This window comes from Bombina bombina, chromosome 3 (assembly GCF_027579735.1).
Source record: "Bombina bombina isolate aBomBom1 chromosome 3, aBomBom1.pri, whole genome shotgun sequence".
NCBI classification, from domain to species: Eukaryota; Metazoa; Chordata; class Amphibia; order Anura; family Bombinatoridae; genus Bombina; species Bombina bombina.
In genome coordinates this window covers 616,417,168-616,438,623 of record NC_069501.1, presented here as the reverse complement: position 1 = coordinate 616,438,623, position 21,456 = coordinate 616,417,168, and the positions used below count along the sequence as shown (strand labels likewise).

Here is a 21,456-nt window from a genome sequence, read left to right as displayed (position 1 = left end):
TGTTATCTTTTCCGGTTCTAGGAAAGGTCAGAAGGCCTCTGCCATTTCTTTGGCATCTTGGTTAAAATCTTTAATTCATCTTGCTTATGTTGAGTCGGGTAAGACTCCGCCTCAAAGGATTACAGCTCATTCTACTAGGTCAGTTTCTACTTCCTGGGCATTTAGGAATGAAGCTTCGGTTGATCAGATTTGCAAAGCAGCAACTTGGTCTTCTTTGCATACTTTTACTAAATTCTACCATTTTGATGTGTTTTCTTCTTCTGAAGCAGTTTTTGGTAGAAAAGTACTTCAGGCAGCTGTTTCAGTTTGATTCTTCTGCTTATAATTTCAGTTTTTTTCATTATAAGATTTAAACATTATTTTGGGTGTGTATTATTTTCAGCGGAATTGGCTGTCTTTATTTTATCCCTCCCTCTCTAGTGACTCTTGCGTGGAAGATCCACATCTTGGGTAGTCATTATCCCATACGTCACTAGCTCATGGACTCTTGCTAATTACATGAAAGAAAACATAATTTATGTAAGAACTTACCTGATAAATTCATTTCTTTCATATTAGCAAGAGTCCATGAGGCCCACCCTTTTTGTGGTGGTTTTGATTTTTTTGTATAAAACACAATTATTCCAATTCCTTATTTTTTATACTTTCGCATTTTTTTCTTATCACCCCACTTCTTGGCTATGTGTTAAACTGATTTGTGGGTGTGGTGAGGGGTGTATTTATAGGCATTTTGAGGTTTGGGAAACTTTGCCCCTCCTGGTAGGAATGTATATCCCATACGTCACTAGCTCATGGACTCTTGCTAATATGAAAGAAATGAATTTATCAGGTAAGTTCTTACATAAATTATGTTTTTTTAGTGCTTTTCTGTGCAGCTAAAAATACTGACAGAGACATTCAGCTTCCCTCTGCATCATCCAGGACATCTCTGGAGGGCTCAAAAGGCTTCAAAGTCGTTTTTGAGGGAGGTAAAAAGCCACAGTAGAGCTGTGGCAGTTGTTGTGACTGTTTTAAAAACAAAAACAAAAAAAAATGTTTTTGTCTTTTATTATTCAGTTTTGGGTATTAAGGGGTTAATCATCCATTTGCAAGTGGGTGCAATGCTCTGCTAACTTGTTACATACACTGTAAAAATTTTGTTAGTGTAACTGCCTTTTTTCACTGTTATTTCAAATTTTGACAAAATTTGTGTTTCTTAAAGGTGCAGTAACGTTTTTTATATTGCTTGTAAACTTGTTTAAAGTGTTTTCCAAGCTTGCTAGTCTCATTGCTAGTCTGTTTAAACATGTCTGACACAGAGGAAACTACTTGTTCATTATGTTTGAAAGCCATGGTGGAGCCCCATTGGAGAATGTGTACTAAATGTATTGATTTCACCTTAAACAGTAAAGATCAGTCTTTATCTATAAAAGAAATATCACCAGAGGGTTCTATCGAGGGGGAAGTTATGCCGACTAACTCTCCCCACGTGTCAGACACTTCGCCTCCCGCTCAGGGGACGCACGCTAATATGGCGCCAATTACATCAGGGATTACCTTGCAGGACATGGCTGCAATCATGAATAATACCCTGTCAAAGGTATTATCCAGGTTGCCTGAATTAAGAGGCAAGCGCGATTGCTCTGGGGTTAGGAGAAATACAGAGCGCGCAGATGCTGTAAGGGCCATGTCTGATACTGCGTCACAATATGCAGATCATGAGGACGGAGAGCTTCAGTCTGTGGGTGACATCTCTGATTCGGGGAAACCTGATTCAGAGATTTCTAATTTTAAATTTAAGCTTGAGAACCTCCGTGTGTTGCTTGGGGAGGTATTAGCTGCTCTGAATGACTGTAACACAGTTTCAGTACCAGAGAAATTGTGTAGGCTGGATAAATACTATGCGGTACCGGTGTGTACTGATGTTTTTCCTATACCTAAAAGGCTTACAGAAATTATTAGCAAGGAGTGGGATAGACCAGGGGGTGCCTTTTTCCCCACCTCCTATATTTAGAAAAATGTTTCCAATAGACGCCACTACACGGGACTTCTGGCAGACGGTCCCTAAGGTGGAGGGAACAGTTTCTACTTTAGCAAAGTGTACTACTATCCCGGTTGAGGACAGTTGTGCTTTTTCAGATCCAATGGATAAAAAATTGGAGGGTTACCTTAAGAAAATGTTTATTCAACAAGGTTTTATTTTACAGCCCCTTGCAGGCGCTGTCACGGCCGCGGCGGCATTCTGGTTTGAGGCCCTGGAAGAGGCCATCCATACAGCTCCATTGACTGAAATTATTGACAAGCTTAGAACACTTAAGCTAGCTAACTCATTTGTTTCTGATGCCGTTGTTCATTTGACTAAACTAACGGCTAAGAATTCCGGATTCGCCATCCAAGCGTGTAGGGCGCTATGGCTTAAATCCTGGTCAGATGACGTGACTTCGAAGTCTAAATTACTCAACATTCCTTTCAAGGGGCAGACCTTATTCGTGCCTGGTTTGAAGGAAAATATTTCTGACATTACTGGAGGTAAGGGTCACACCCTTCCTCAGGACAGGGCCAAAGCAAAGGCCAAACAGTCTAATTTTCATGCCTTTCGAAATTTCAAGGCAGGTGCAGCATCAACTTCCTCCGCTTCAAAACAAGAGGGAACTTTTGCTCAATCTAAGCAGGCCTGGAAACCTAACCAGTCCTGGAACAAAGGCAAGCAGGCCAGAAAGCCTGCTGCTGCCTCTAAGAAAGCATGAAGGAACGGCCCCCTATCCAGCGACGGATCTAGTAGGGGGCAGACTTTCTCTCTTCGCCCAGGCGTGGGCAAGAGATGTTCAGGATCCCTGGGCGTTGGAGATCATATCTCAGGGATATCTTCTGGACTTCAAAGCTTCCCCTCCACAAGGGAGATTTCATCTTTCAAGGCTATCTGCAAATCAGATAAAGAAAGAGGCATTCCTACGCTGTGTGCAAGACCTCCTAGTTATGGGAGTGATCCATCCAGTTCCGCGGACGGAACAAGGACAGGGTTTTTATTCAAATCTGTTTGTGGTTCCCAAAAAAGAGGGAACCTTCAGACCAATTTTGGATCTAAAGATCTTAAACAAATTCCTCAGAGTTCCATCTTTCAAAATGGAAACTATTCGGACCATCCTACCCATGATCCAAGAAGGTCAGTACATGACCACAGTGGACTTAAAGGATGCCTACCTTCACATACCGATTCACAAAGATCATCATCGGTTTCTAAGGTTTGCCTTTCTAGACAGGCATTACCAATTTGTAGCTCTTCCCTTCGGGTTGGCTACAGCCCCGAGAATCTTTACAAAGGTTCTGGGCTCACTTCTAGCGGTACTAAGACCGCGAGGCATAGCAGTGGCTCCGTATCTAGACGACATCCTGATACAGGCGTCAAGCTTTCAAGTTGCCAAGTCTCATACAGAGATAGTTCTGGCATTTCTGAGGTCGCACGGGGTGGAAAGTGAACGAGGAAAAGAGTTCTCTATCCCCACTCACAAGAGTCTCCTTCTTAGAGACTCTTATAGATTCTGTAGAAATGAAAATTTACCTGACGGAGTCCAGGTTATCAAAACTTTTAAATGCTTGCCGTGTTCTTCACTCCATTCCGCGCCCTTCGGTAGCTCAGTGTATGGAGGTAATCGGCTTAATGGTAGCGGCAATGGACATAGTGCCATTTGCGCGCCTTCATCTCAGACCTCTGCAATTATGCATGCTGAGTCAGTGGAATGGGGATTACACAGATTTGTCCCCTCTGCTAAATCTGGATCAAAAGACCAGAGATTCTCTTCTCTGGTGGTTGTCTCGGGTACACCTGTCCAAGGGTATGACTTTTCGCAGGCCAGATTGGACAATTGGAACAACAGATGCCAGCCTTCTAGGTTGGGGTGCAGTCTGGAATTCCCTGAAGGCACAGGGATCGTGGACTCAGGAGGAGAAACTCCTTCCAATAAATATTCTGGAGTTAAGAGCGATATTCAATGCTCTTCTGGCTTGGCCTCAGTTAGCAACACTGAGGTTCATCAAATTTCAGTCGAACAACATCACGACTGTGGCTTACATCAACCATCAAGGGGGAACCAGGAGTTCCCTAGCGATGTTAGAAGTCTCAAAAATAATTTGCTGGGCAGAGTACCACTCTTGCCACCTGTCAGCAATCCATATCCCAGGCATGGAGAACTGGGAGGCGGATTTTCTAAGTCGTCAGACTTTCCATCCGGGGGAGTGGGAACTCCATCCGGAGGTGTTTGCTCAGTTGATTCATCGTTGGGGCAAACCAGAGTTGGATCTCATGGCATCTCGCCAGACCGCCAAGCTTCCTTGTTACGGATCCAGGTCCAGGGACCCAGAAGCGACGCTGATTGGTTCTTCAACCTGGCTTATGTGTTTCCACCGTTTCCTCTGCTCCCTCGACTGATTGCCAAAATCAAACAGAAGAGAGCTTCAGTGATTCTGATAGCACCTGCGTGGCCACGCAGGACTTGGTATGCAGACCTAGTGGACATGTCATCCTTTCCACCATGGACTCTGCCTCTAAGACAGGACCTTCTGATACAAGGTCCTTTCAATCATCCAAATCTAATTTCTCTGAGACTGACTGCATGGAGATTGAACGCTTGATTCTATCAAAGTGTGGCTTCTCCGAGTCAGTCATTGATACTTTAATACAGGCACAAAAGCCTGTTACCAGGAAAATCTACCACAAGATATGGAGTAAATATCGTTATTGGTGTGAATCCAAGACTTACTCATGGAGTAAAGTTAGGATTCCTAGAATATTGTCTTTTCTCCAAGAGGGCTTGGACAAAGGATTATCAGCTAGTTCCTTAAAAGGACAGATTTCTGCTCTGTCTATTCTTTTGCACAAGCGTCTGGCAGAGGTTCCAGACGTCCAGGCATTTTGCCAGGCTTTGATTAGATTTAAGCCTGTGTTTAAACCTGTTGCTCCCCCGTGGAGCTTAAACTTGGTTCTTAAGGTTCTTCAAGGAGTTCCGTTTGAACCCCTTCATTCCATTGATATTAAACTTTTATCTTGGAAAGTTCTGTTTTTGATGGCTATTTCCTCGGCTCGGAGAGTCTCTGAGCTATCTGCCTTACAATGTGATTCTCCCTATCTGATTTTTCATGCAGATAAGGTAGTTCTGCGTACCAAACCTGGGTTTTTACCTAAGGTGGTTTCTAACAAGAATATCAATCAAGAGATTGTTGTTCCATCGTTGTGCCCTAATCCTTCTTCAAAGAAGGAACGTCTTTTACATAATCTGGACGTAGTCCGTGCCTTGAAGTTTTACTTACAAGCTACTAAGGATTTTCGTCAAACATCTTTCCTGTTTCTGTCGTTTACTCTGGACAGAGGAGAGGTCAAAAAGCTTCGGCAACCTGTGTTTCCTTTTGGCTTCGGAGCGTAATAAGCCTAGCCTATGAAACTGCTGGACAGCAGCCCCCTGAAAGGATTACAGCTCATTCTACTAGAGCTGTGGCTTCCACCTGGGCCTTCAAAAATGAGGCCTCTGTTGAACAGATTTGCAAGGCTGCGACTTGGTCTTTGCTTCACACTTTTTCAAAATTTTACAAATTTGATACTTTTGCTTCTTCGGAGGCTGTGTTTGGGAGAAAGGTTCTTCAGGCAGTGGTTCCTTCCGCTTAATCCTGCCTTGTCCCTCCCATCATCCGTGTACTTTAGCTTTGGTATTGGTATCCCACAAGTAATGGATGATCTGTGGACTGGATACACTTAACAAGAGAAAACATAATTTATGCTTACCTGATAAATTTATTTCTCTTGTAGTGTATCCAGTCCACGGCCCGCCCTGTCCTTTTAAGGCAGGTGTAAATTTTAATTAAACTACAGTCACCACTGCACCCTATGGTTTCTCCTTTCTCTGTTTGTTTTCGGTCGAATGACTGGATATGACAGTTAGGGGAGGAGCTCTATAGCAGCTCTGCTGTGGGTGATCCTTTTGCAACTTCCTGTTGGGAAGGAGAATATCCCACAAGTAATGGATGATCCGTGGACTGGATACACTACAAGAGAAATAAATTTATCAGGTAAGCATAAATTATGTTATATCAAAAAAGTTTTAAACATAGAGGTGCACTACACCATTCCAATCCGTTTACCATAAAGTACTAGCTGTCCCAAAATACTATACAACTATGCATACTAAGAAAGGATTGATCAAAACCTAAGATCAATCAAAGAAGGACAAAGGCTGCACAGTGGTTTCAAATGCTTTATTACTACTATGGGTGTGACTTGCCAAATCCGACCGTCTATCCTCCACCCAAATTTCAAATGGTATACTTTTGTATAAAAAAAATGAACAAGCACCACAGGCTATGTATGCACATAATACGGGATATCCTTTTAAACAAACATGTAACCTGCAAACAGTTACTAAGCTGTATCAATATTCATCATGGTGTGCAAAGAATCAAAAACTTTGTAATCAAATAACACAATGATGATCAGCAAATGATAATATGTAACAGATATCAAGTAAGAACATGGGGCCCCAATGCTTAAAGTAGAGCGAATATAGGCCTCCATTACATATGCAGCGTCGCCCGCAAAATCCTCTGCCGCCAGTTTTTACGCGTTTTTGGTATTACGTATACGGCGTAGCATACAAGTTATGCGCGTATATTTCACCCGTCGCTCGCAATTTATTACTCCCATAGGCTAACATGGGACCGCGTCGTAAATCGGTATGCAATATCCAGCGCAAGGCCTTACGTGGCGAAAATGGAAAAATCTTACTCCATTTTTACCTCTCCATAAAAGGCAGCCGTAGCAAGCCTTGCGCTGAGTATGGGAGCACCCTATCTCCCAAAAATGCCTGCAAAAATAAACTAACACCTAAGCAATGTCCATCTACCTGTCACCTGAAATCCCCCAACGCAATAACTAATAAAGTCTATTAACCCTATATCCGCCATCAAACCCACACCGCAAGTAATAACTAAATTATTAACCCCTAAATCTGCCAACCCCAACATCGCAAACTACCTCTTAAAACTATTAACCCTTAATCCTCCATTAACAGACAACACAATAAACCTATTCAAGTATTAACCCCTAAACCGCCATAGCCCACATAGCCTATTAAATGTATTAACCCTTAATCTGCCGCCGCCAACGTTGCCACCACTATAATAAAGTTATTAACCCCTAAACCTAAGTCTAACCCTAACACCTCCCTAACTTAAGTATTATTTAAATAAATCTAAATAAAATTAATATTATTAAATAAATTATTCCTATTTAAAACTAAATACTTACCTATAAAATAAACCCTAAGATAGCTACAATATAATTAATAATTACATTGTAGCTATTTTTGGATTTATTTTTATTTTACTGGCAATTTTGTATTTATTTTAACTAGGTACAATAGTTATTAAATAGTTATTAACTATTTAATAGCTACCTAGTTAAAATAAATACAAATTTACCTGTAAAATAAATCCTAACCTAAGTTACAATTACACCTAACACTACACTATCATTAAATAAATTAAGTTAATTAAATACAATTACCTAAAATTAAATACAATTAAATAAAATAAACTAAAGTACAAAAAAAACCCCCACTAAATTACAGAAAATAAATTTTTTTACAAGAAGTTTAAACTAATTACACCTAATCTAAGCCCCCTAATAAAATAAAAAAGCCCCCCAAAATAATAAAATTCCCTACCCTATAAATTACAAATAGCCCTTAGGGTTAGATTTAGGTTTAGAGGTTAATAACTTTATTATAGTGGCGGCGACATTGGCGGCAGCAGATTAGGGGTTAAGACATTTAATAGGCTATGTGGGCTTATTATTATTATGGCGGTTTAGGGGTTTATACTTGAATAGGTTAATTGCGTTGTGGGCTACGGCGGTTTAGGGGTTAATAATTTAGTTGTTACTTGCGGTGTGGGTTTGATGGCGGATATAGGGGTTAATAGTTTAAATAGGCATATTGCCTTGTGGGGGGTTGTCGGTCTAGGGGTAAATACATTTAATATTAGTAATGAAGGGGGGATTGCGGATATAGGGGTTTTACAAGTCGGACTTATTTTTGGCAGGCGTGTTAGACTTTTACGGGAGATTTGTGGTCTTTGTGACCGCTGCTTCATATTTGCTGTTTCTGGCGAATCTGAAGACTCACCAGAAACATGGGCCAACAAGCTCACTACGGAGCTCGATAAATGAGCGCCATTATTCGCTCTACTTTAAGCATTGGGACCCCATGTTCTTACTTGATATCTGTTACATATTATCATTTGCTGATCATCATTGTGTTATTTGATTACAAATTTTTTGATTCTTTGCGCACCATGATGAATATTGATCCAGCTTAGTAACTGTTTACAGGTTACATGTTTGTTTAAAGGGATATCCCGTATTATGTGCATACATAGCCTGTGGTGCTTGTTCATTTTTTTTATACAAAAGTATACCATTTGAAATTTTGGTGGAGGATAGACGGTCTGATTTGACAAGTCACACCCATAGTAGTAATAAAGCCTTTGAAACCACTGTGCAGCCTTTGTCCTTCTTTGATTGATATTAGGTTTTGATCAATCCTTTCTTAGTAAGCATAGTTGTGTGTATATATATATATATATATATATATATATATATATATATATATATATATATATATATACAGGTATATATAACATATATATATATTTATATTAAAATAAAAGAACATTTTCTTATATGTGAAGAACATTGGAATGTAAAGTACTTACAATAAAACAGTAAAACACATAAAATATTACAACTGAATAAAAAAGATTTTTCTTGTTTTCAGGTGTTTGAGCGGAAAGGGATCCAAAGTGTATATATGTGTATATATGTCTGTATATGTGTATATGTATTTATATAGATATGATTACATAAATACACACACATGCATATATATATATATATATATATATATATATATATATATATATATATATATACAGTATACACACACATGCACATATTTAGACATATATATATCCCTTTCCATTAACAAGCACCTTGCCATATAAAATATACCTTTTAACCCTTATATAAAATATATATTAATATTTACATTAATAATTTATATCCGACAGAGTATACTGTATATGAGTGTAACACTTTATTTTAATGTATTTATGTTGTGTTTGGCGCACATTTTATATTAACTCTTACACTTTACGCAAGGTCTTCAGTTACGCAAACCTGAAGGGTGTTGTTTGTTTGTGCTCGATTGAATGCATTTACTTTCAACTTGTAATATATGTGCAAGTTAGCGTGGTCGCGATATATCTTATCAAGATTTGCGGTAACAATAGCGGCCCACTTGTAATCTGGCCCTTTATTTTATATCATAAATCAACATTATGATCATTATATTTATAAACCCAATTTACAGATGATTGGAAATAGAGCCACTGATTAAGTAGAATCTGTTCTATTGATGACTTCTCATGTGGCTCTTATTTGCCATGTGTTTTTCACACACTGTATATATATCAAAATAACAAGAGTATTGCATTGAGCAATGATACTTTTTTATTGGACTAACTATACATTTATAAGTTGACACGCTTTCGGAAGAATGGCTTCCCTTTTCAGGTCTGAAGCAATGCTGACCAATTTGGGTCTGAATGCAGGAGGAGTGGGTGGCCTAAAAATCATGAGGGGGTTTAGGAGACAGAGGCAGACAGTGTCAGTAAAGGATAACAGACAGTGGAAATATATGGTTATACACAAAGCATATAAAGTTATATATCAACATAGAATCAATATGTATAACGATGTGAAATTAGGTATACAGGGGGATATAAGATTGTCAAAAAAGGAGAAAAGAAAGAAAAAAAAGGGGGAATAATAATAATGACAAAAGTGTGGACATAAACTTACCTGCGTACCTATGCATAGAGAGTGTGAAATATACAATGTAATTGACTACAGTATATGAAAGTACATTGCAAAAAAATGTTGATAATGGGTTAAGAAACCAGAGTCCACATTTATTCCAGAATTTAGCAAGTTGAAGTGCATTCTTTTCATTTCAAAGATTTTTCTTTACATGGTGTTTTTGAAGTTGCCTCTGAGAATCTTGATTTTGAGGTTTTGGCGTAGAGTATTTTGTTTCACAGTGGTTTTTGATTGAGTGTCTGTATAAGGTGTAGTTTTTTGCTTGTTTCTCCAATATAACATCCCTCTTCACATGCAGTGCAATGTATCATGTATACTACATTTGCAGATATACACACACACACACACACACACACATATATATATATATATATATATATATATATAAAAAAAAGAAAGAGATATGAATTGAGGGCAGCAGTCCCCAATTCACCCTATAGCGCAATTATACAGATATAATACCGCCCTGAAATTACAACAGGACCCCTATATACTTCGCACTAGCTGAGGGTACCTAGCAGCCTAGTCCCAAAGAAAAAGAAGCGTCCTTTAACACTTCCAATACACTACACATAGAACAAAGAATATGAGATGGCGCAATATAGGGTGAAACCTGTCCTCCGGTCTCCCTAACAGGTCAGGTTTTTCAGGATTACGTTGGGTGAGAGCAATCATTTGAACAACCATTCTGCAGAAAAACACAGAGACCAGAGCGGGGGAGGCTGGACTTCTCTACGGGAATTGAGTGGGACTGCACTCTCTCCTCCGACCAGCTAACAGGTTACCGGAGCTGAGAGTCTTCTGTCCACACATAAAGCACTGGACCTTGGAAAATCCACACGGAGCTTGGCTATAATTTCTGTGACAAGATTCAGCATATGACCAGGGATCTACTACAAGCCTGATCCATACTACAAGAGGCGCCTAGCCCATTTGTGAATTCTGCTACATCCTTACCTCATCTGATTGAGGGTTCTAGAAGTAAGTGCACATCCATTAGGGGAAACAGCGATGAAGAACTGCTGATTTTGTGCATTGCTTATATATATGTGTGGAGTCTCATATATATACACATTTATTCTGACTTTTATACATCTGGAACTGTGACACCTACTTGTTTTTAGGATTTCGTTTAACTTATTTTTATCTCCTTTTATTTTTTCTTTGTATATATATATATTTTCTTGAAATAGATTCTTTTTCCTTTATACTATAGTGCTTAGAGTTACATTGTTAGGGGATTATCCCTCTCCTTTCTGGCACTTTTTATGATATAACATCTAATATTTATATGTATATATACTAGCTGATCTCTTGCGCCATCTCATATTCTTTGTTCTATATATATATATATATATATATATATATATATATATATATATATATATATATATATATATATATATTGCACTGCATGTGAAGTGGCATGTTATATTGGAGAAACAAACCAAAACCTGCACCTTTGGATGAACGTACACAGACACTCAATCAAAAACCACTGTGAAACAAAATACTGCACCCCTGTTGGTCACCATTTCACCCAACCTGACCACTCCATCCAAAACCTCAAAATCAAGATTCTCAGAGACAACTTCAAAAACACCATGGAAAGAAAAACCTTTGAAATGAAAATGATAATGCATTTCAACTTGCTAAATTCTGGACTAAATGTGGACTTTGGTTTCTTAACCAATTACATTTTTTTGTAATGTACTTTTATATACTGTAGTCAATTACAATGTATATTTCACACTCTCCGTGCATAGGTACGCAGGTAAACCTATGTCCACACTTTTGTCATTATTATTATTCCCCTTTTTTTCTTTCTTTTCTCCTTTTTTGACTACCTTATATCCCCCTGTATACCTAATTTCACATCTTTATACATATTGATTCTATGTTGATATATATAACTTTATGTCAGTATATGCTTTGTGTATAACCATATATTTCCCCTGTCTGTTATCCTTTACTGACACTGTCTGCCTCTGTCTCCTAAACCCCTCTCATGATTTTTACGACACCCCCTGAGTTGCAAATATAAATGAACAGGCATATAAATTATTCTAGCTTTTGTTCTATCTCAGGAGTGCTGTTCTCTTTCTCTTTTTTCACATTTATGCAAATTACTCTTGGGTCTCCCTAAGAGTAATGGGTAAGCCAGACTTGGAGCCCGTGCACACATGCCCTTAGAGCGATACAACTGCACCTCACTGACGAGGCCCACAGAAGGCCGAAACGATCGTCTGGGGTTGTTGCTTCCCTTGTTCAGAGAGGAATTGCCTGGTATTTCGGCGCTGGACTGTCATTGGGCAGGGTCAGACTGATATGCTACAGGATAATTTTTCTCTGTGGAAAGGCATAGTGTGCTAAAAGAACGCACACCCTGAGTTGCAAATATAAAAGAACAGGCATGGAAGTTATTCTAGCTTTTGTTCTATCTCAGGAGTGCTGTTCTCTTTCTCTCTCTCTCTCTCTCTATATATATATATATATATATATATATATATATATATATATATATATATATATATATATATACAGTATATAATTATCTTTAAGTACTACTGTACTACTATATTATACATCATACAGTGTTGCTTGATAGATCACACAGGTAAGAGCCCATATAGGGCCCAATTTTCTAAAGCTCTACAGTGAGGTAGGGATGGGTAAATGTGCTGAAAGTGTAATTAGTTTGGTAGAACAAATTGTTCAATGGACATTCATTTTGGACAATCAAATGCTAATGAGATTTAAAATTCATAAAAATTTGGTAATCGCATGTTATTTCCGGTTTTCAAATATTCATAATTAGATTGAATATCCACATTTGAAATTTCGAATGTAACATTCAATTTAACAAATACTTTTCAGAAGTTCAATAGTTCACGTGGTAGGGAATTTAGTACATTGATATATAATAGATACAAATATATCAATTCAAATGTTTCAAATGTTAGAGATTTAGAAATACTATTTCAAACATATTGATTCAAATTTTTAAAATACTTCATAATTCGAATCGAATTATTAGAAAAAAATTAATTGAAAGCCTTAGAAATACTATTACATTAAATGAATGTTAGAATCTTGCACAAACATTTTAAATTTGAAACAAATGAACAAATGTGTTAAAATTAATTTCATTTTTAGAATGTTACAAAACATTTACCCATCCCTACTGTGAGGTCCCTCAAAGAATTATCTGATTAGCTGATTATCTCGTTATGAAGAGTTCTGTGTGAGGGAGATACACATACATTACAATATAATGCTCACAAACCCCCCACCCCGAAGATTTTGTGTGATTTCTCTTTATGCCAATGAGTTTTTGATCATCAGACCCTAGAGTAATCCCAGTACAGTTTTGAAGATCGTATTTTGAGAAAGCAAGAATTAATATAAAGACTGGGCAATGAAGCGCTTCTAAATAATAGATAGACTTTATTATATAATGTATTAAGAAAGACTGCAATATGCTAAAATGTAAGAAATTAGATAGGACTGGACACATATTAGAATTTGTCACACACATTAATGTAGTACTGGAGGAAAGCTTATTTGAAATCTAGAAATCTAGACATACGGTAGATAAAGAAGGGCATTGTCTCAGAAAGCAATAAAACAGTGTATTACTGTACTTTAGGGTCAGTCAGTTAGTGGTAAAGACTGCCAGCAGAGGTAACAAAGGTTGGTGATGTGAGAAAAAGCAATGTTACCTATAGGTATCTTAAAAATACAAAACCAGATTAGTGAACTTTACAGGAAGCAGAAAAATGAAGGTTACTGCAACAATCTGTTTTTCTGGTAAAAAATAATTATTAAGCATGAGACATCCTGAATGTAAGAAGAACACAAAGTTCTGCACTTTACCAAAAACATATTGTGCCCCTTTATTTTCTCAATACCCCCTTAGTACCAACTAGTTTTGAATTCTGCAAACGTAGTACGTCCCTCCTAGTATTCTTTTACTTGTTCCATATATGGCACATGTGACCGTGTCACCTTTGACTCTCCCACTCCTCTAACATCTGCACACCAAGGGAAACATTCTCACTCAACCTGATATCACTCCTTATTGTGCAGAGAGTTCATTGGTTACATGGTTCGCTTAACTTATTTCCATTAACGTGTTCTCAAAACATGTTGCCATATCTGAGACCTGGACAACACCAACTTTACATATGATACTGTACATATGCTTTGAGAATGCACATTCTTGCTACACAAACCACCTCTTGCATAATGTTGCAGGATTTCCTTTGCCCTCTTCTTTAGCACCTTGGCCCAACTCTAAATGTGGCTTGCAGGAAACCCCCACTTCTCTGCACCTCTCTTACACTCCTTTTTATTTTTATTTTGTTACTTCTCTATTTCTACATACTCCTTTATCATTATTTCTTTGTCTCTCATCTTCCACTCCTTTCATTCTCTGGGCATGCCTGTCCCTTCTCAGCGGGCACGCTGTAGCAAGCACGTTCATTTTCAGGGAGGGGTCACACCTTGCTATTTACACACATTCAATCTAAGATTCAGAGGTTACCCAAGAGGGACCCGATTGTCACATTCTTTGTTTAACGTTCACGCTGTAGAACAGAAAGCTAATATATCGCTGACAGATACTAGAACTTAAAAGTGAGGTTGGGTTGTAATGCGGAGGAATCCATGGTTCCTCTTACTGGTGATGTGAGTTGGTGATTTCATTATTCTTACTCCATTCCTCACAGCACTACATGAGATATGTAAAGATGAATACATCATGTCTGTGACCTGGAAGAAAGTAGCTGCTGGGGAAATAGCTTATAATAGGTGTCCTCCGAATGCCACAGGTTAGTGTGACGTGTTACATCCATTATTTGTCCTTTTAACCTTCTAACCCTCACTACTTGTTTTCTATTTCTGTATCAGTCTCACAGTTAATTTGTCATATTCCTCTTTTTCCTTCCGTTGTCTGTTCTTTCTTCTGGGTAATATGATATTCTCTGTATCCCCACAGGATCTGCAAGCAGACGTTGTCTTCTCAATTCCCAGGGAGTTGCCTACTGGAGTTCTCCAAGCTTTGCCCGCTGCATCTCCCATGAGTACAGACACCTTCACCTTGCAGTAATTACAAGCTCTCCTATCTGTTTCACTCTATTATTCCTATTATCTTTTATTTATAATTCATCAGTCTATCATTTTCACCTCTTGGTGCTCCTTCCTTGTAGAACTAGTTACTTTGCGGTTAGTCTGCTTGAAGGTGAGCAGGTATAAAACAATGATAGGGAAACCAAACATGAAGCTGTGCCCTGGAGAAATGGAAATATGCCACATTGTTTGCAAAACGTTATTGATACATAAAGTAGTGTATCATTTTATAGCAGACAGTACACTGAGCAAAACTAAAGGGGGGGTTGTAATTTAGTGAGTTATATATATTTGGACCAGCTTTCCATCTGAAGTATAAGAGAGAATAACATTAAAGGGACATAATACTCATATACTAAATCACTTGAAACTGATGCAGTATAACTGTAAAAAGCTGAGAGGAAAATATCACCTGAGCATCTCTATGTAAAAAAGGAAGATATTTTACCTCACAATCTCCTCAGCTCAGCAGAGTAAGTTCTGTGTAAAATGTTATACTTAGCTGCTCCCAGCTGCAGGTAAAAAAATAAAAATAAATGAAGAAATGAACTGCAGCCAATCAGCATCAGCAGTGATGAGGTCATGAACTCTTTTACTGTGATCTCATGAGATTTGACTTAACTCTCATGAGATTTCATAGTAAGCTGAATAGGGAAATAATATGAGAGTGCACGAGGCTCATCCCCTAAGCTGTCCCAGGACAGACATACTAATATGCTGCTTAGAAATCCTTTACAATGGGAGGTGGCTACTGAGAAATTTTGAGGTAAAATATCTTTCTTTTTTACATAGAGATGTTCAGGAGATATTTTCTAGTCATCTTTTTACAGCTATACTGCATCACTTTCAAGTGTTTAAACATTTGGCTATTATGGCCCTTTAAGGATATGCTGCCCAGCTGTTTCTCTAATGCTAACAACAAGCCAGGTTTAAAGAGTTCCTGTGCTAGAGTGCAGATGAACTGAACTACTATGTTAGCAGGGGCATTCAAAGGGACAATATAAGTCCCCATGAAGTGCAGGAACTTAAATGCATTTTAATTTGAAATAGAAGCATTTTTTCAATATACATCCATTAGAAAAAAATGATTCTAGTAAAAGTTAATACTTTTTTCAGTGCCATACGCTCATATCCTGTTAGGGCCTATGCACCAGTATTCAAGCTCAGTGAGATGGTGTGCATTGCTTCTGTAAGACTAAATTTGTGTCATACAAGCCACCACTCTCTGAGAAGGTGTAGTGTTTGAAACTGGTGCACAGGCCCTCACAGGATGTGTGCGTATGCCACAGCAAAACAGTAATAGCTTATACTAGAAGCCTTTTTGCTAATGGATGTATACTGCAAAATGCTTTTATATAAACATTAAAAAGGGTCCCATGATCATTTCAATCTTGACCTTTCTATCCATTTAAGTATATTTGTCCCTAACTGGCTATAATGACGGGGAGATAAACAAACTTTTAGAGTGTTGGTTCCTTAGCTGCAAAACCATGCAAATTTTGCTTGCAAAATGACAGTTTTAAATATTTATTTATATGGAAATCTTTTACAGTGAAATATTTAACAGCTTTTTTACACCATGTACTAATTTAAAAAAAAAACAACAACTTTAAAACCAGGATCGACTGACAAACTTTGAGGGCTGGATTTGGCCACCACTTGAGTAAATGAATTAACGTAGACTACATGTTACTATAGACCTTTTATGATTATTATTATCGTTATTTGTAGAGCGCCAACAGATTCCGCAGCGCTATAAACAAATGCAGAGTACAACAAAACAATTATAGGGATCAAATGGGTAGAGGGCCCTGCCAAGAGTTGCACTGTTGTAGTCAGCTCTTAAAGGGACATGAAAGCCAATTTTTTTTCTTTCGTGATTTAGAAAGAGCATGTCATTTTAAACAACTTTCTCATTTACTTCTATTATCTAATGTGCTTCATTCTCTTGATATCACTTGCTGAAAAGCATATCTAGATATGCTCAGTAGCTGCTGATTGGTTGCTGCACCGAGAGGCCTTGTGTGATTGGCTCACACATGAGCATTGCTATTTCTTCAACAAAGGATATCTAAAGAATTGAGCAAATTAGATAATAGAAGTAAATTGGAAAGTTGTTTAAAATTGCATGCCCTATCTGAATCATGAAAGTTTAATTTTGACTAGACTGTCCCTTAAAGAATAGTTTTTTTGAAGATAGGAGTGACTAGTGCATGTTTCAGAAATGAGGGAAATATACCGGTGCTGATGGAGAGGTTGAAAATGTGTGTGAGTATAGGGGTAATGGTAGCAGAGAGGGAACGAGTATGCCAGGGCTGAGGATGACTGTGTGATTTCCGAGCTATGGTAAGAGGGGCCAGATTGTCAAGGACGCATGTAAGGGTGGAATTATAGTGGCAGATAGATTGGTCAGAGCAGGAAAAGGAGGAGAGGAGAGGTTTGAGGGAATTAGCAAGCTGTTGCTGATCTAATGACATAATGCTTCTGTGAAGTTTGGTGTGAGAAGTAGAAGGAGGGAGAGTTGTAGGGAGGGATGATATGTTGCAAATAAGGAGATGGTGGTAAGAAAGAGGAAATGGGGAGTTTGTGAAGTTTGTGAGAGTGCATTGATAGCTAAAGATCAGGTCAAGGGAGTGACCGTCTGTATGAGTGGGAGAATGATTCAGAACTTTATTTTTGTAGGAGGGGACTCTAGCCACTAATAATAATATTATAAGCCTAAAACAAGAAATTTAAAATATTTGTTTGTGTTCCGTACGTACTCTTTTCATATGACACCGCTGCTCTAATGGATTAAAACGTGCAATTTTTGCTTTAGAATGTCCCTTTATGTTAGGCTATTCTAATTAATGAGACCACATATTATAAAATGCTGCAAAAAATGCCTGCAAAAAACTTTATACTTTTAAATAAAATTGGGATCTTAGTCACACAATATGGCCATATTCTGCTCAGCCAGTCACCACTTACAAGGTGTCCCACGATAGACTGGTTCTAACACTATACATTTTTTCCTTACTGGGCTGAATCATTCGATTCTAAAATACCAAAATAGAATTCTAACACTGCAGTACCATGCCTCAAATCAAGACTGCATAGAATGAAGCTCCCTGGCTTTATATATATAAAGCTCAATAACACTGTCTGGAACACACCTGAGCAGGGTGGTGTGCTTTAACCAAAGGGATATTTTGCCCAGTAAGGCAAAAATGTTTAGTGTTAGAACAAGTCTATCGTGGGACACCTTGTAAGTGGTGACTGTCTGAGCAGGATATGGCCATATTGTGTCACTAAGATCCCAATTTTATTAAAAAGTATAATTTTTTTTGCAGCATTTTATAATGTATGGTCTCATTAGTTTGGATGTGTGCCAATACTTTGTTTTTTGTTTTGTATTAATTAGAATAGCCTAACATAAACATGTTGCAAAAATTGCACGTTTTTATCCATTAGAGCAGCGGTTCCCAACCTGTGGTACAGGTATCCCTGGGGGTATGCGGCGGACCGGTTGGAGGTATGCGAAAATATTGTTGGTAATGGCGGAACAGAAGTGCACTCCAAGGTAGAACAATCTGCAATGTGCGATGTCATGGCAGAAAGCACAGGCAAGTACGTTGCACAAAGAATGGTCCTAAACGCAGTTTATTCTGCCTCACAGTTTATTCTACCTAGTGTGTCATTTTCTAACTAACTGATTGGCCATTATAATTTAATCTGATCAGTGATTGGTGGTAATCTGATCATAATGTTCCGTTGTTAGCTTTCATAATGCTTAACAATTTAGTGCAGTGTAATAATTGGCTGCAAATGGATGCGAAAGATCTACGCGCTGATTTTGTGATTTTTTTACCACCAGAACGGCTTTGACAGCTCTGAGGTAAGTGTTAGGGCATTTCACTTACACTGTGCACTGATTAAAATGCACTGTAGTCCCTTCCCTGTATCCTGTGTCTTGCCCCTAATCGTGCTGAAGAAGATGGTGACCACTAACCATTAAAAACAGTATTTTATTAAAACCTGCCCATGCTACAACCTGTTACATGTGCACCGTGCCTTCCACTGGCGGAACTTCCCCGGCGCAATATTGCAGATGCGATTCAGGCCCTAGAGATCTGTAACACACACCACAACTCGGTAGCCTACTAGCCTGTCACAGTGTCTGAACTGCTTGGTGGATGGTCTGCCATGGGGGTATGTGATGCGGACCATGGAGATCTGCAACATCGCAACTCTCACAGGCACAGGTACCGTATGATGAGTAAATGAGGACACTGGCTGCTCCTCACTCAGCTGCATACAAGAAGCATTGCTAGCTATATAGTGCTAGTCTGCTGCAGCTAGAGAGACTCAGAACATCGGATATATTTTAGTTCCATTCAGTAAAGCAGTAGCGGTGTAGTGCTGAACCACAGTGGCAGAACAGACTGTGTATATTTTATATCGACACACTGTCTGGACTAGAATACATCCTGATCTTGTTCTCTACAGCGCTCTATATAGCAATAATGCTTCTTGTATGCAGCTGAGAAATTGAGGTTACACGCTTCCCTTTTCAGCTGCATATGATATGGGCATCAACATGTAAAAAAATAAAAAATCTTCATAGTGTCCCATGGCCCCCCATAGAAGGGCATGGGTCTTAGCTTGTCTTGTGGGTGGTGACAAGGCACATAGGCTGCTTCCCTGCTGAGACTCTAATCCAAGAAAATTAAAACAAAATAAAAAAACTTTTTTTGAAGGATGGGTGGGGGTAATGAAGAGAGTGGGTACTAATAAATGAAAAGCCTAATCAAGGAGTACGGGAGAGAAAAAAGGTTGGGAACCGCTGCATTAGAGCATGTCATTTTTGCATTACTGATTCTACATAAATGACCCTAGATAACTTTGTGTGTAAACAGGCATTTCATATTCTGAGCAGAGAACAGCTGGTGATTGGGGGTTTGTGTGATTGCCACTCCTAATTAGCTGACTGGATGTGTGCTGATTTGGAGCTTCAATGCTTGTAAGACTTTACCTATGTGTGCAACTCCCTTTGCAGAACACATAGGTCTAGATTACAAGTGGAGCACTAAATTATGTTGCAGCCTCAAGCTGGCAAATTTGTCCGTTTGCGGGAGCGCGATAATTAACCAGCCATTATAAGTGGCAAATTATTGCTACCGCGCGTTTGGCGGTATCAATTAGCGCTCCGAAAATTAACCAGAGATCCGATCTCTGGTGGATTTTCTAAAAGTGCCCCAAATGCCCTCAAACTAGAAGGCATGATAGTTTTTTTTAAGTTTTTTTTTAAAAAGTAGCATTTTATTTTTAAATAAATTAAACTGCACTAGGCAGTTTTGGGGCTTTAAAGTTGGTGGGAGTGGGGTGTTAGAAAAAATGGCACTGAAAAGCGCCTTTGCATTGCGGCCTATGGGAACTGTGTGCTCCCAGTAAATATATATGACTATATACATACTGTATATATGTATGGGTTAATATGTGTATATACACATATTAACACATAGATGTATATGCATATAGTCATATACATATATATTTACTAACTGCTGCCCATCAGACCGAGGCTCCCTTAGGATATATATATAAAACCGTATTGTCCCGAGTATAGGCCGCACCGGATTATAAGCCGCACCCTCAAAGTTTGTGCCATTTTAAAGAAAATTAAATTTTTAAAGAAAATATACACATTAGTAGAACAGTAAAACAGTATTTTATTTAATGAATAGGAACAAATGTACCAGTATTTTTAACACGTTGTTTGGTATCACTAATGCAGTTAGTCCTGCTTTTGACAGTATATGTTATATGCTCACAGAAATACGGTAGCTGTAATGTTTTTTTTCAAGACTCTCATTGAAAGCATTATCCCCTTTGAAGACTTGAGAGCTAAAGTGATCAATTAAACTATGGTAACAGTCATAACAATCATGCATTCAATTAAAAAAACACGAGTGTATACAAATAAAGATAAAAACTTACAGTGTTATTCCCATTGCAACCAGAGGCGTCAAAAAAACAAATAGCATATATGAAATAGCATTGTCGAATAAGGGGAAAAAGTGCAGCCTATACTCAGGAAAATGTGTTTTATATATATATATATGTGTGTGTGTGTGCGTGTTTATTTTTTTCAACTTATTTGTAGTAACACAACTAATAGTTTGTCCAGTCATTTTGCAAAAGCTTATTAACCAGTGGTCAAGTCCTACAAACAAAAGTGTGGGAACTCACCAAGACTTCCACCCCAAACAATTAATATTGTTTTGTGCACACACACACACAGACTGTATTTATATGTATATAATCTATACACTTTGGTTAATATAAGCAAATTAAAACCAATAAAGAGTTGAATGGTTGCCTTTGGGCCTGAGACTCATCCTCTGTCACAGAGTCTCACTCACTTAGCCTATTTCTGCTATGGG

General features: G+C 38.3%; 1 protein-coding gene across 1 annotated transcript in view; it reads left to right on the top strand.

Annotated features, from left to right (window-relative positions):
* ADGRB2 (adhesion G protein-coupled receptor B2) overlaps positions 1 to 21,456 on the top strand; it is a 540,900-nt gene that overhangs the window by 235,251 nt on the left and 284,193 nt on the right. Inside the window, exons 6-7 of the mRNA XM_053707236.1 lie at positions 14,632 to 14,733; positions 14,901 to 15,007. Coding sequence (XP_053563211.1) covers positions 14,632 to 14,733; positions 14,901 to 15,007 — 209 coding nt within the window. The remainder of the gene's footprint in view (positions 1 to 14,631; positions 14,734 to 14,900; positions 15,008 to 21,456) is intronic.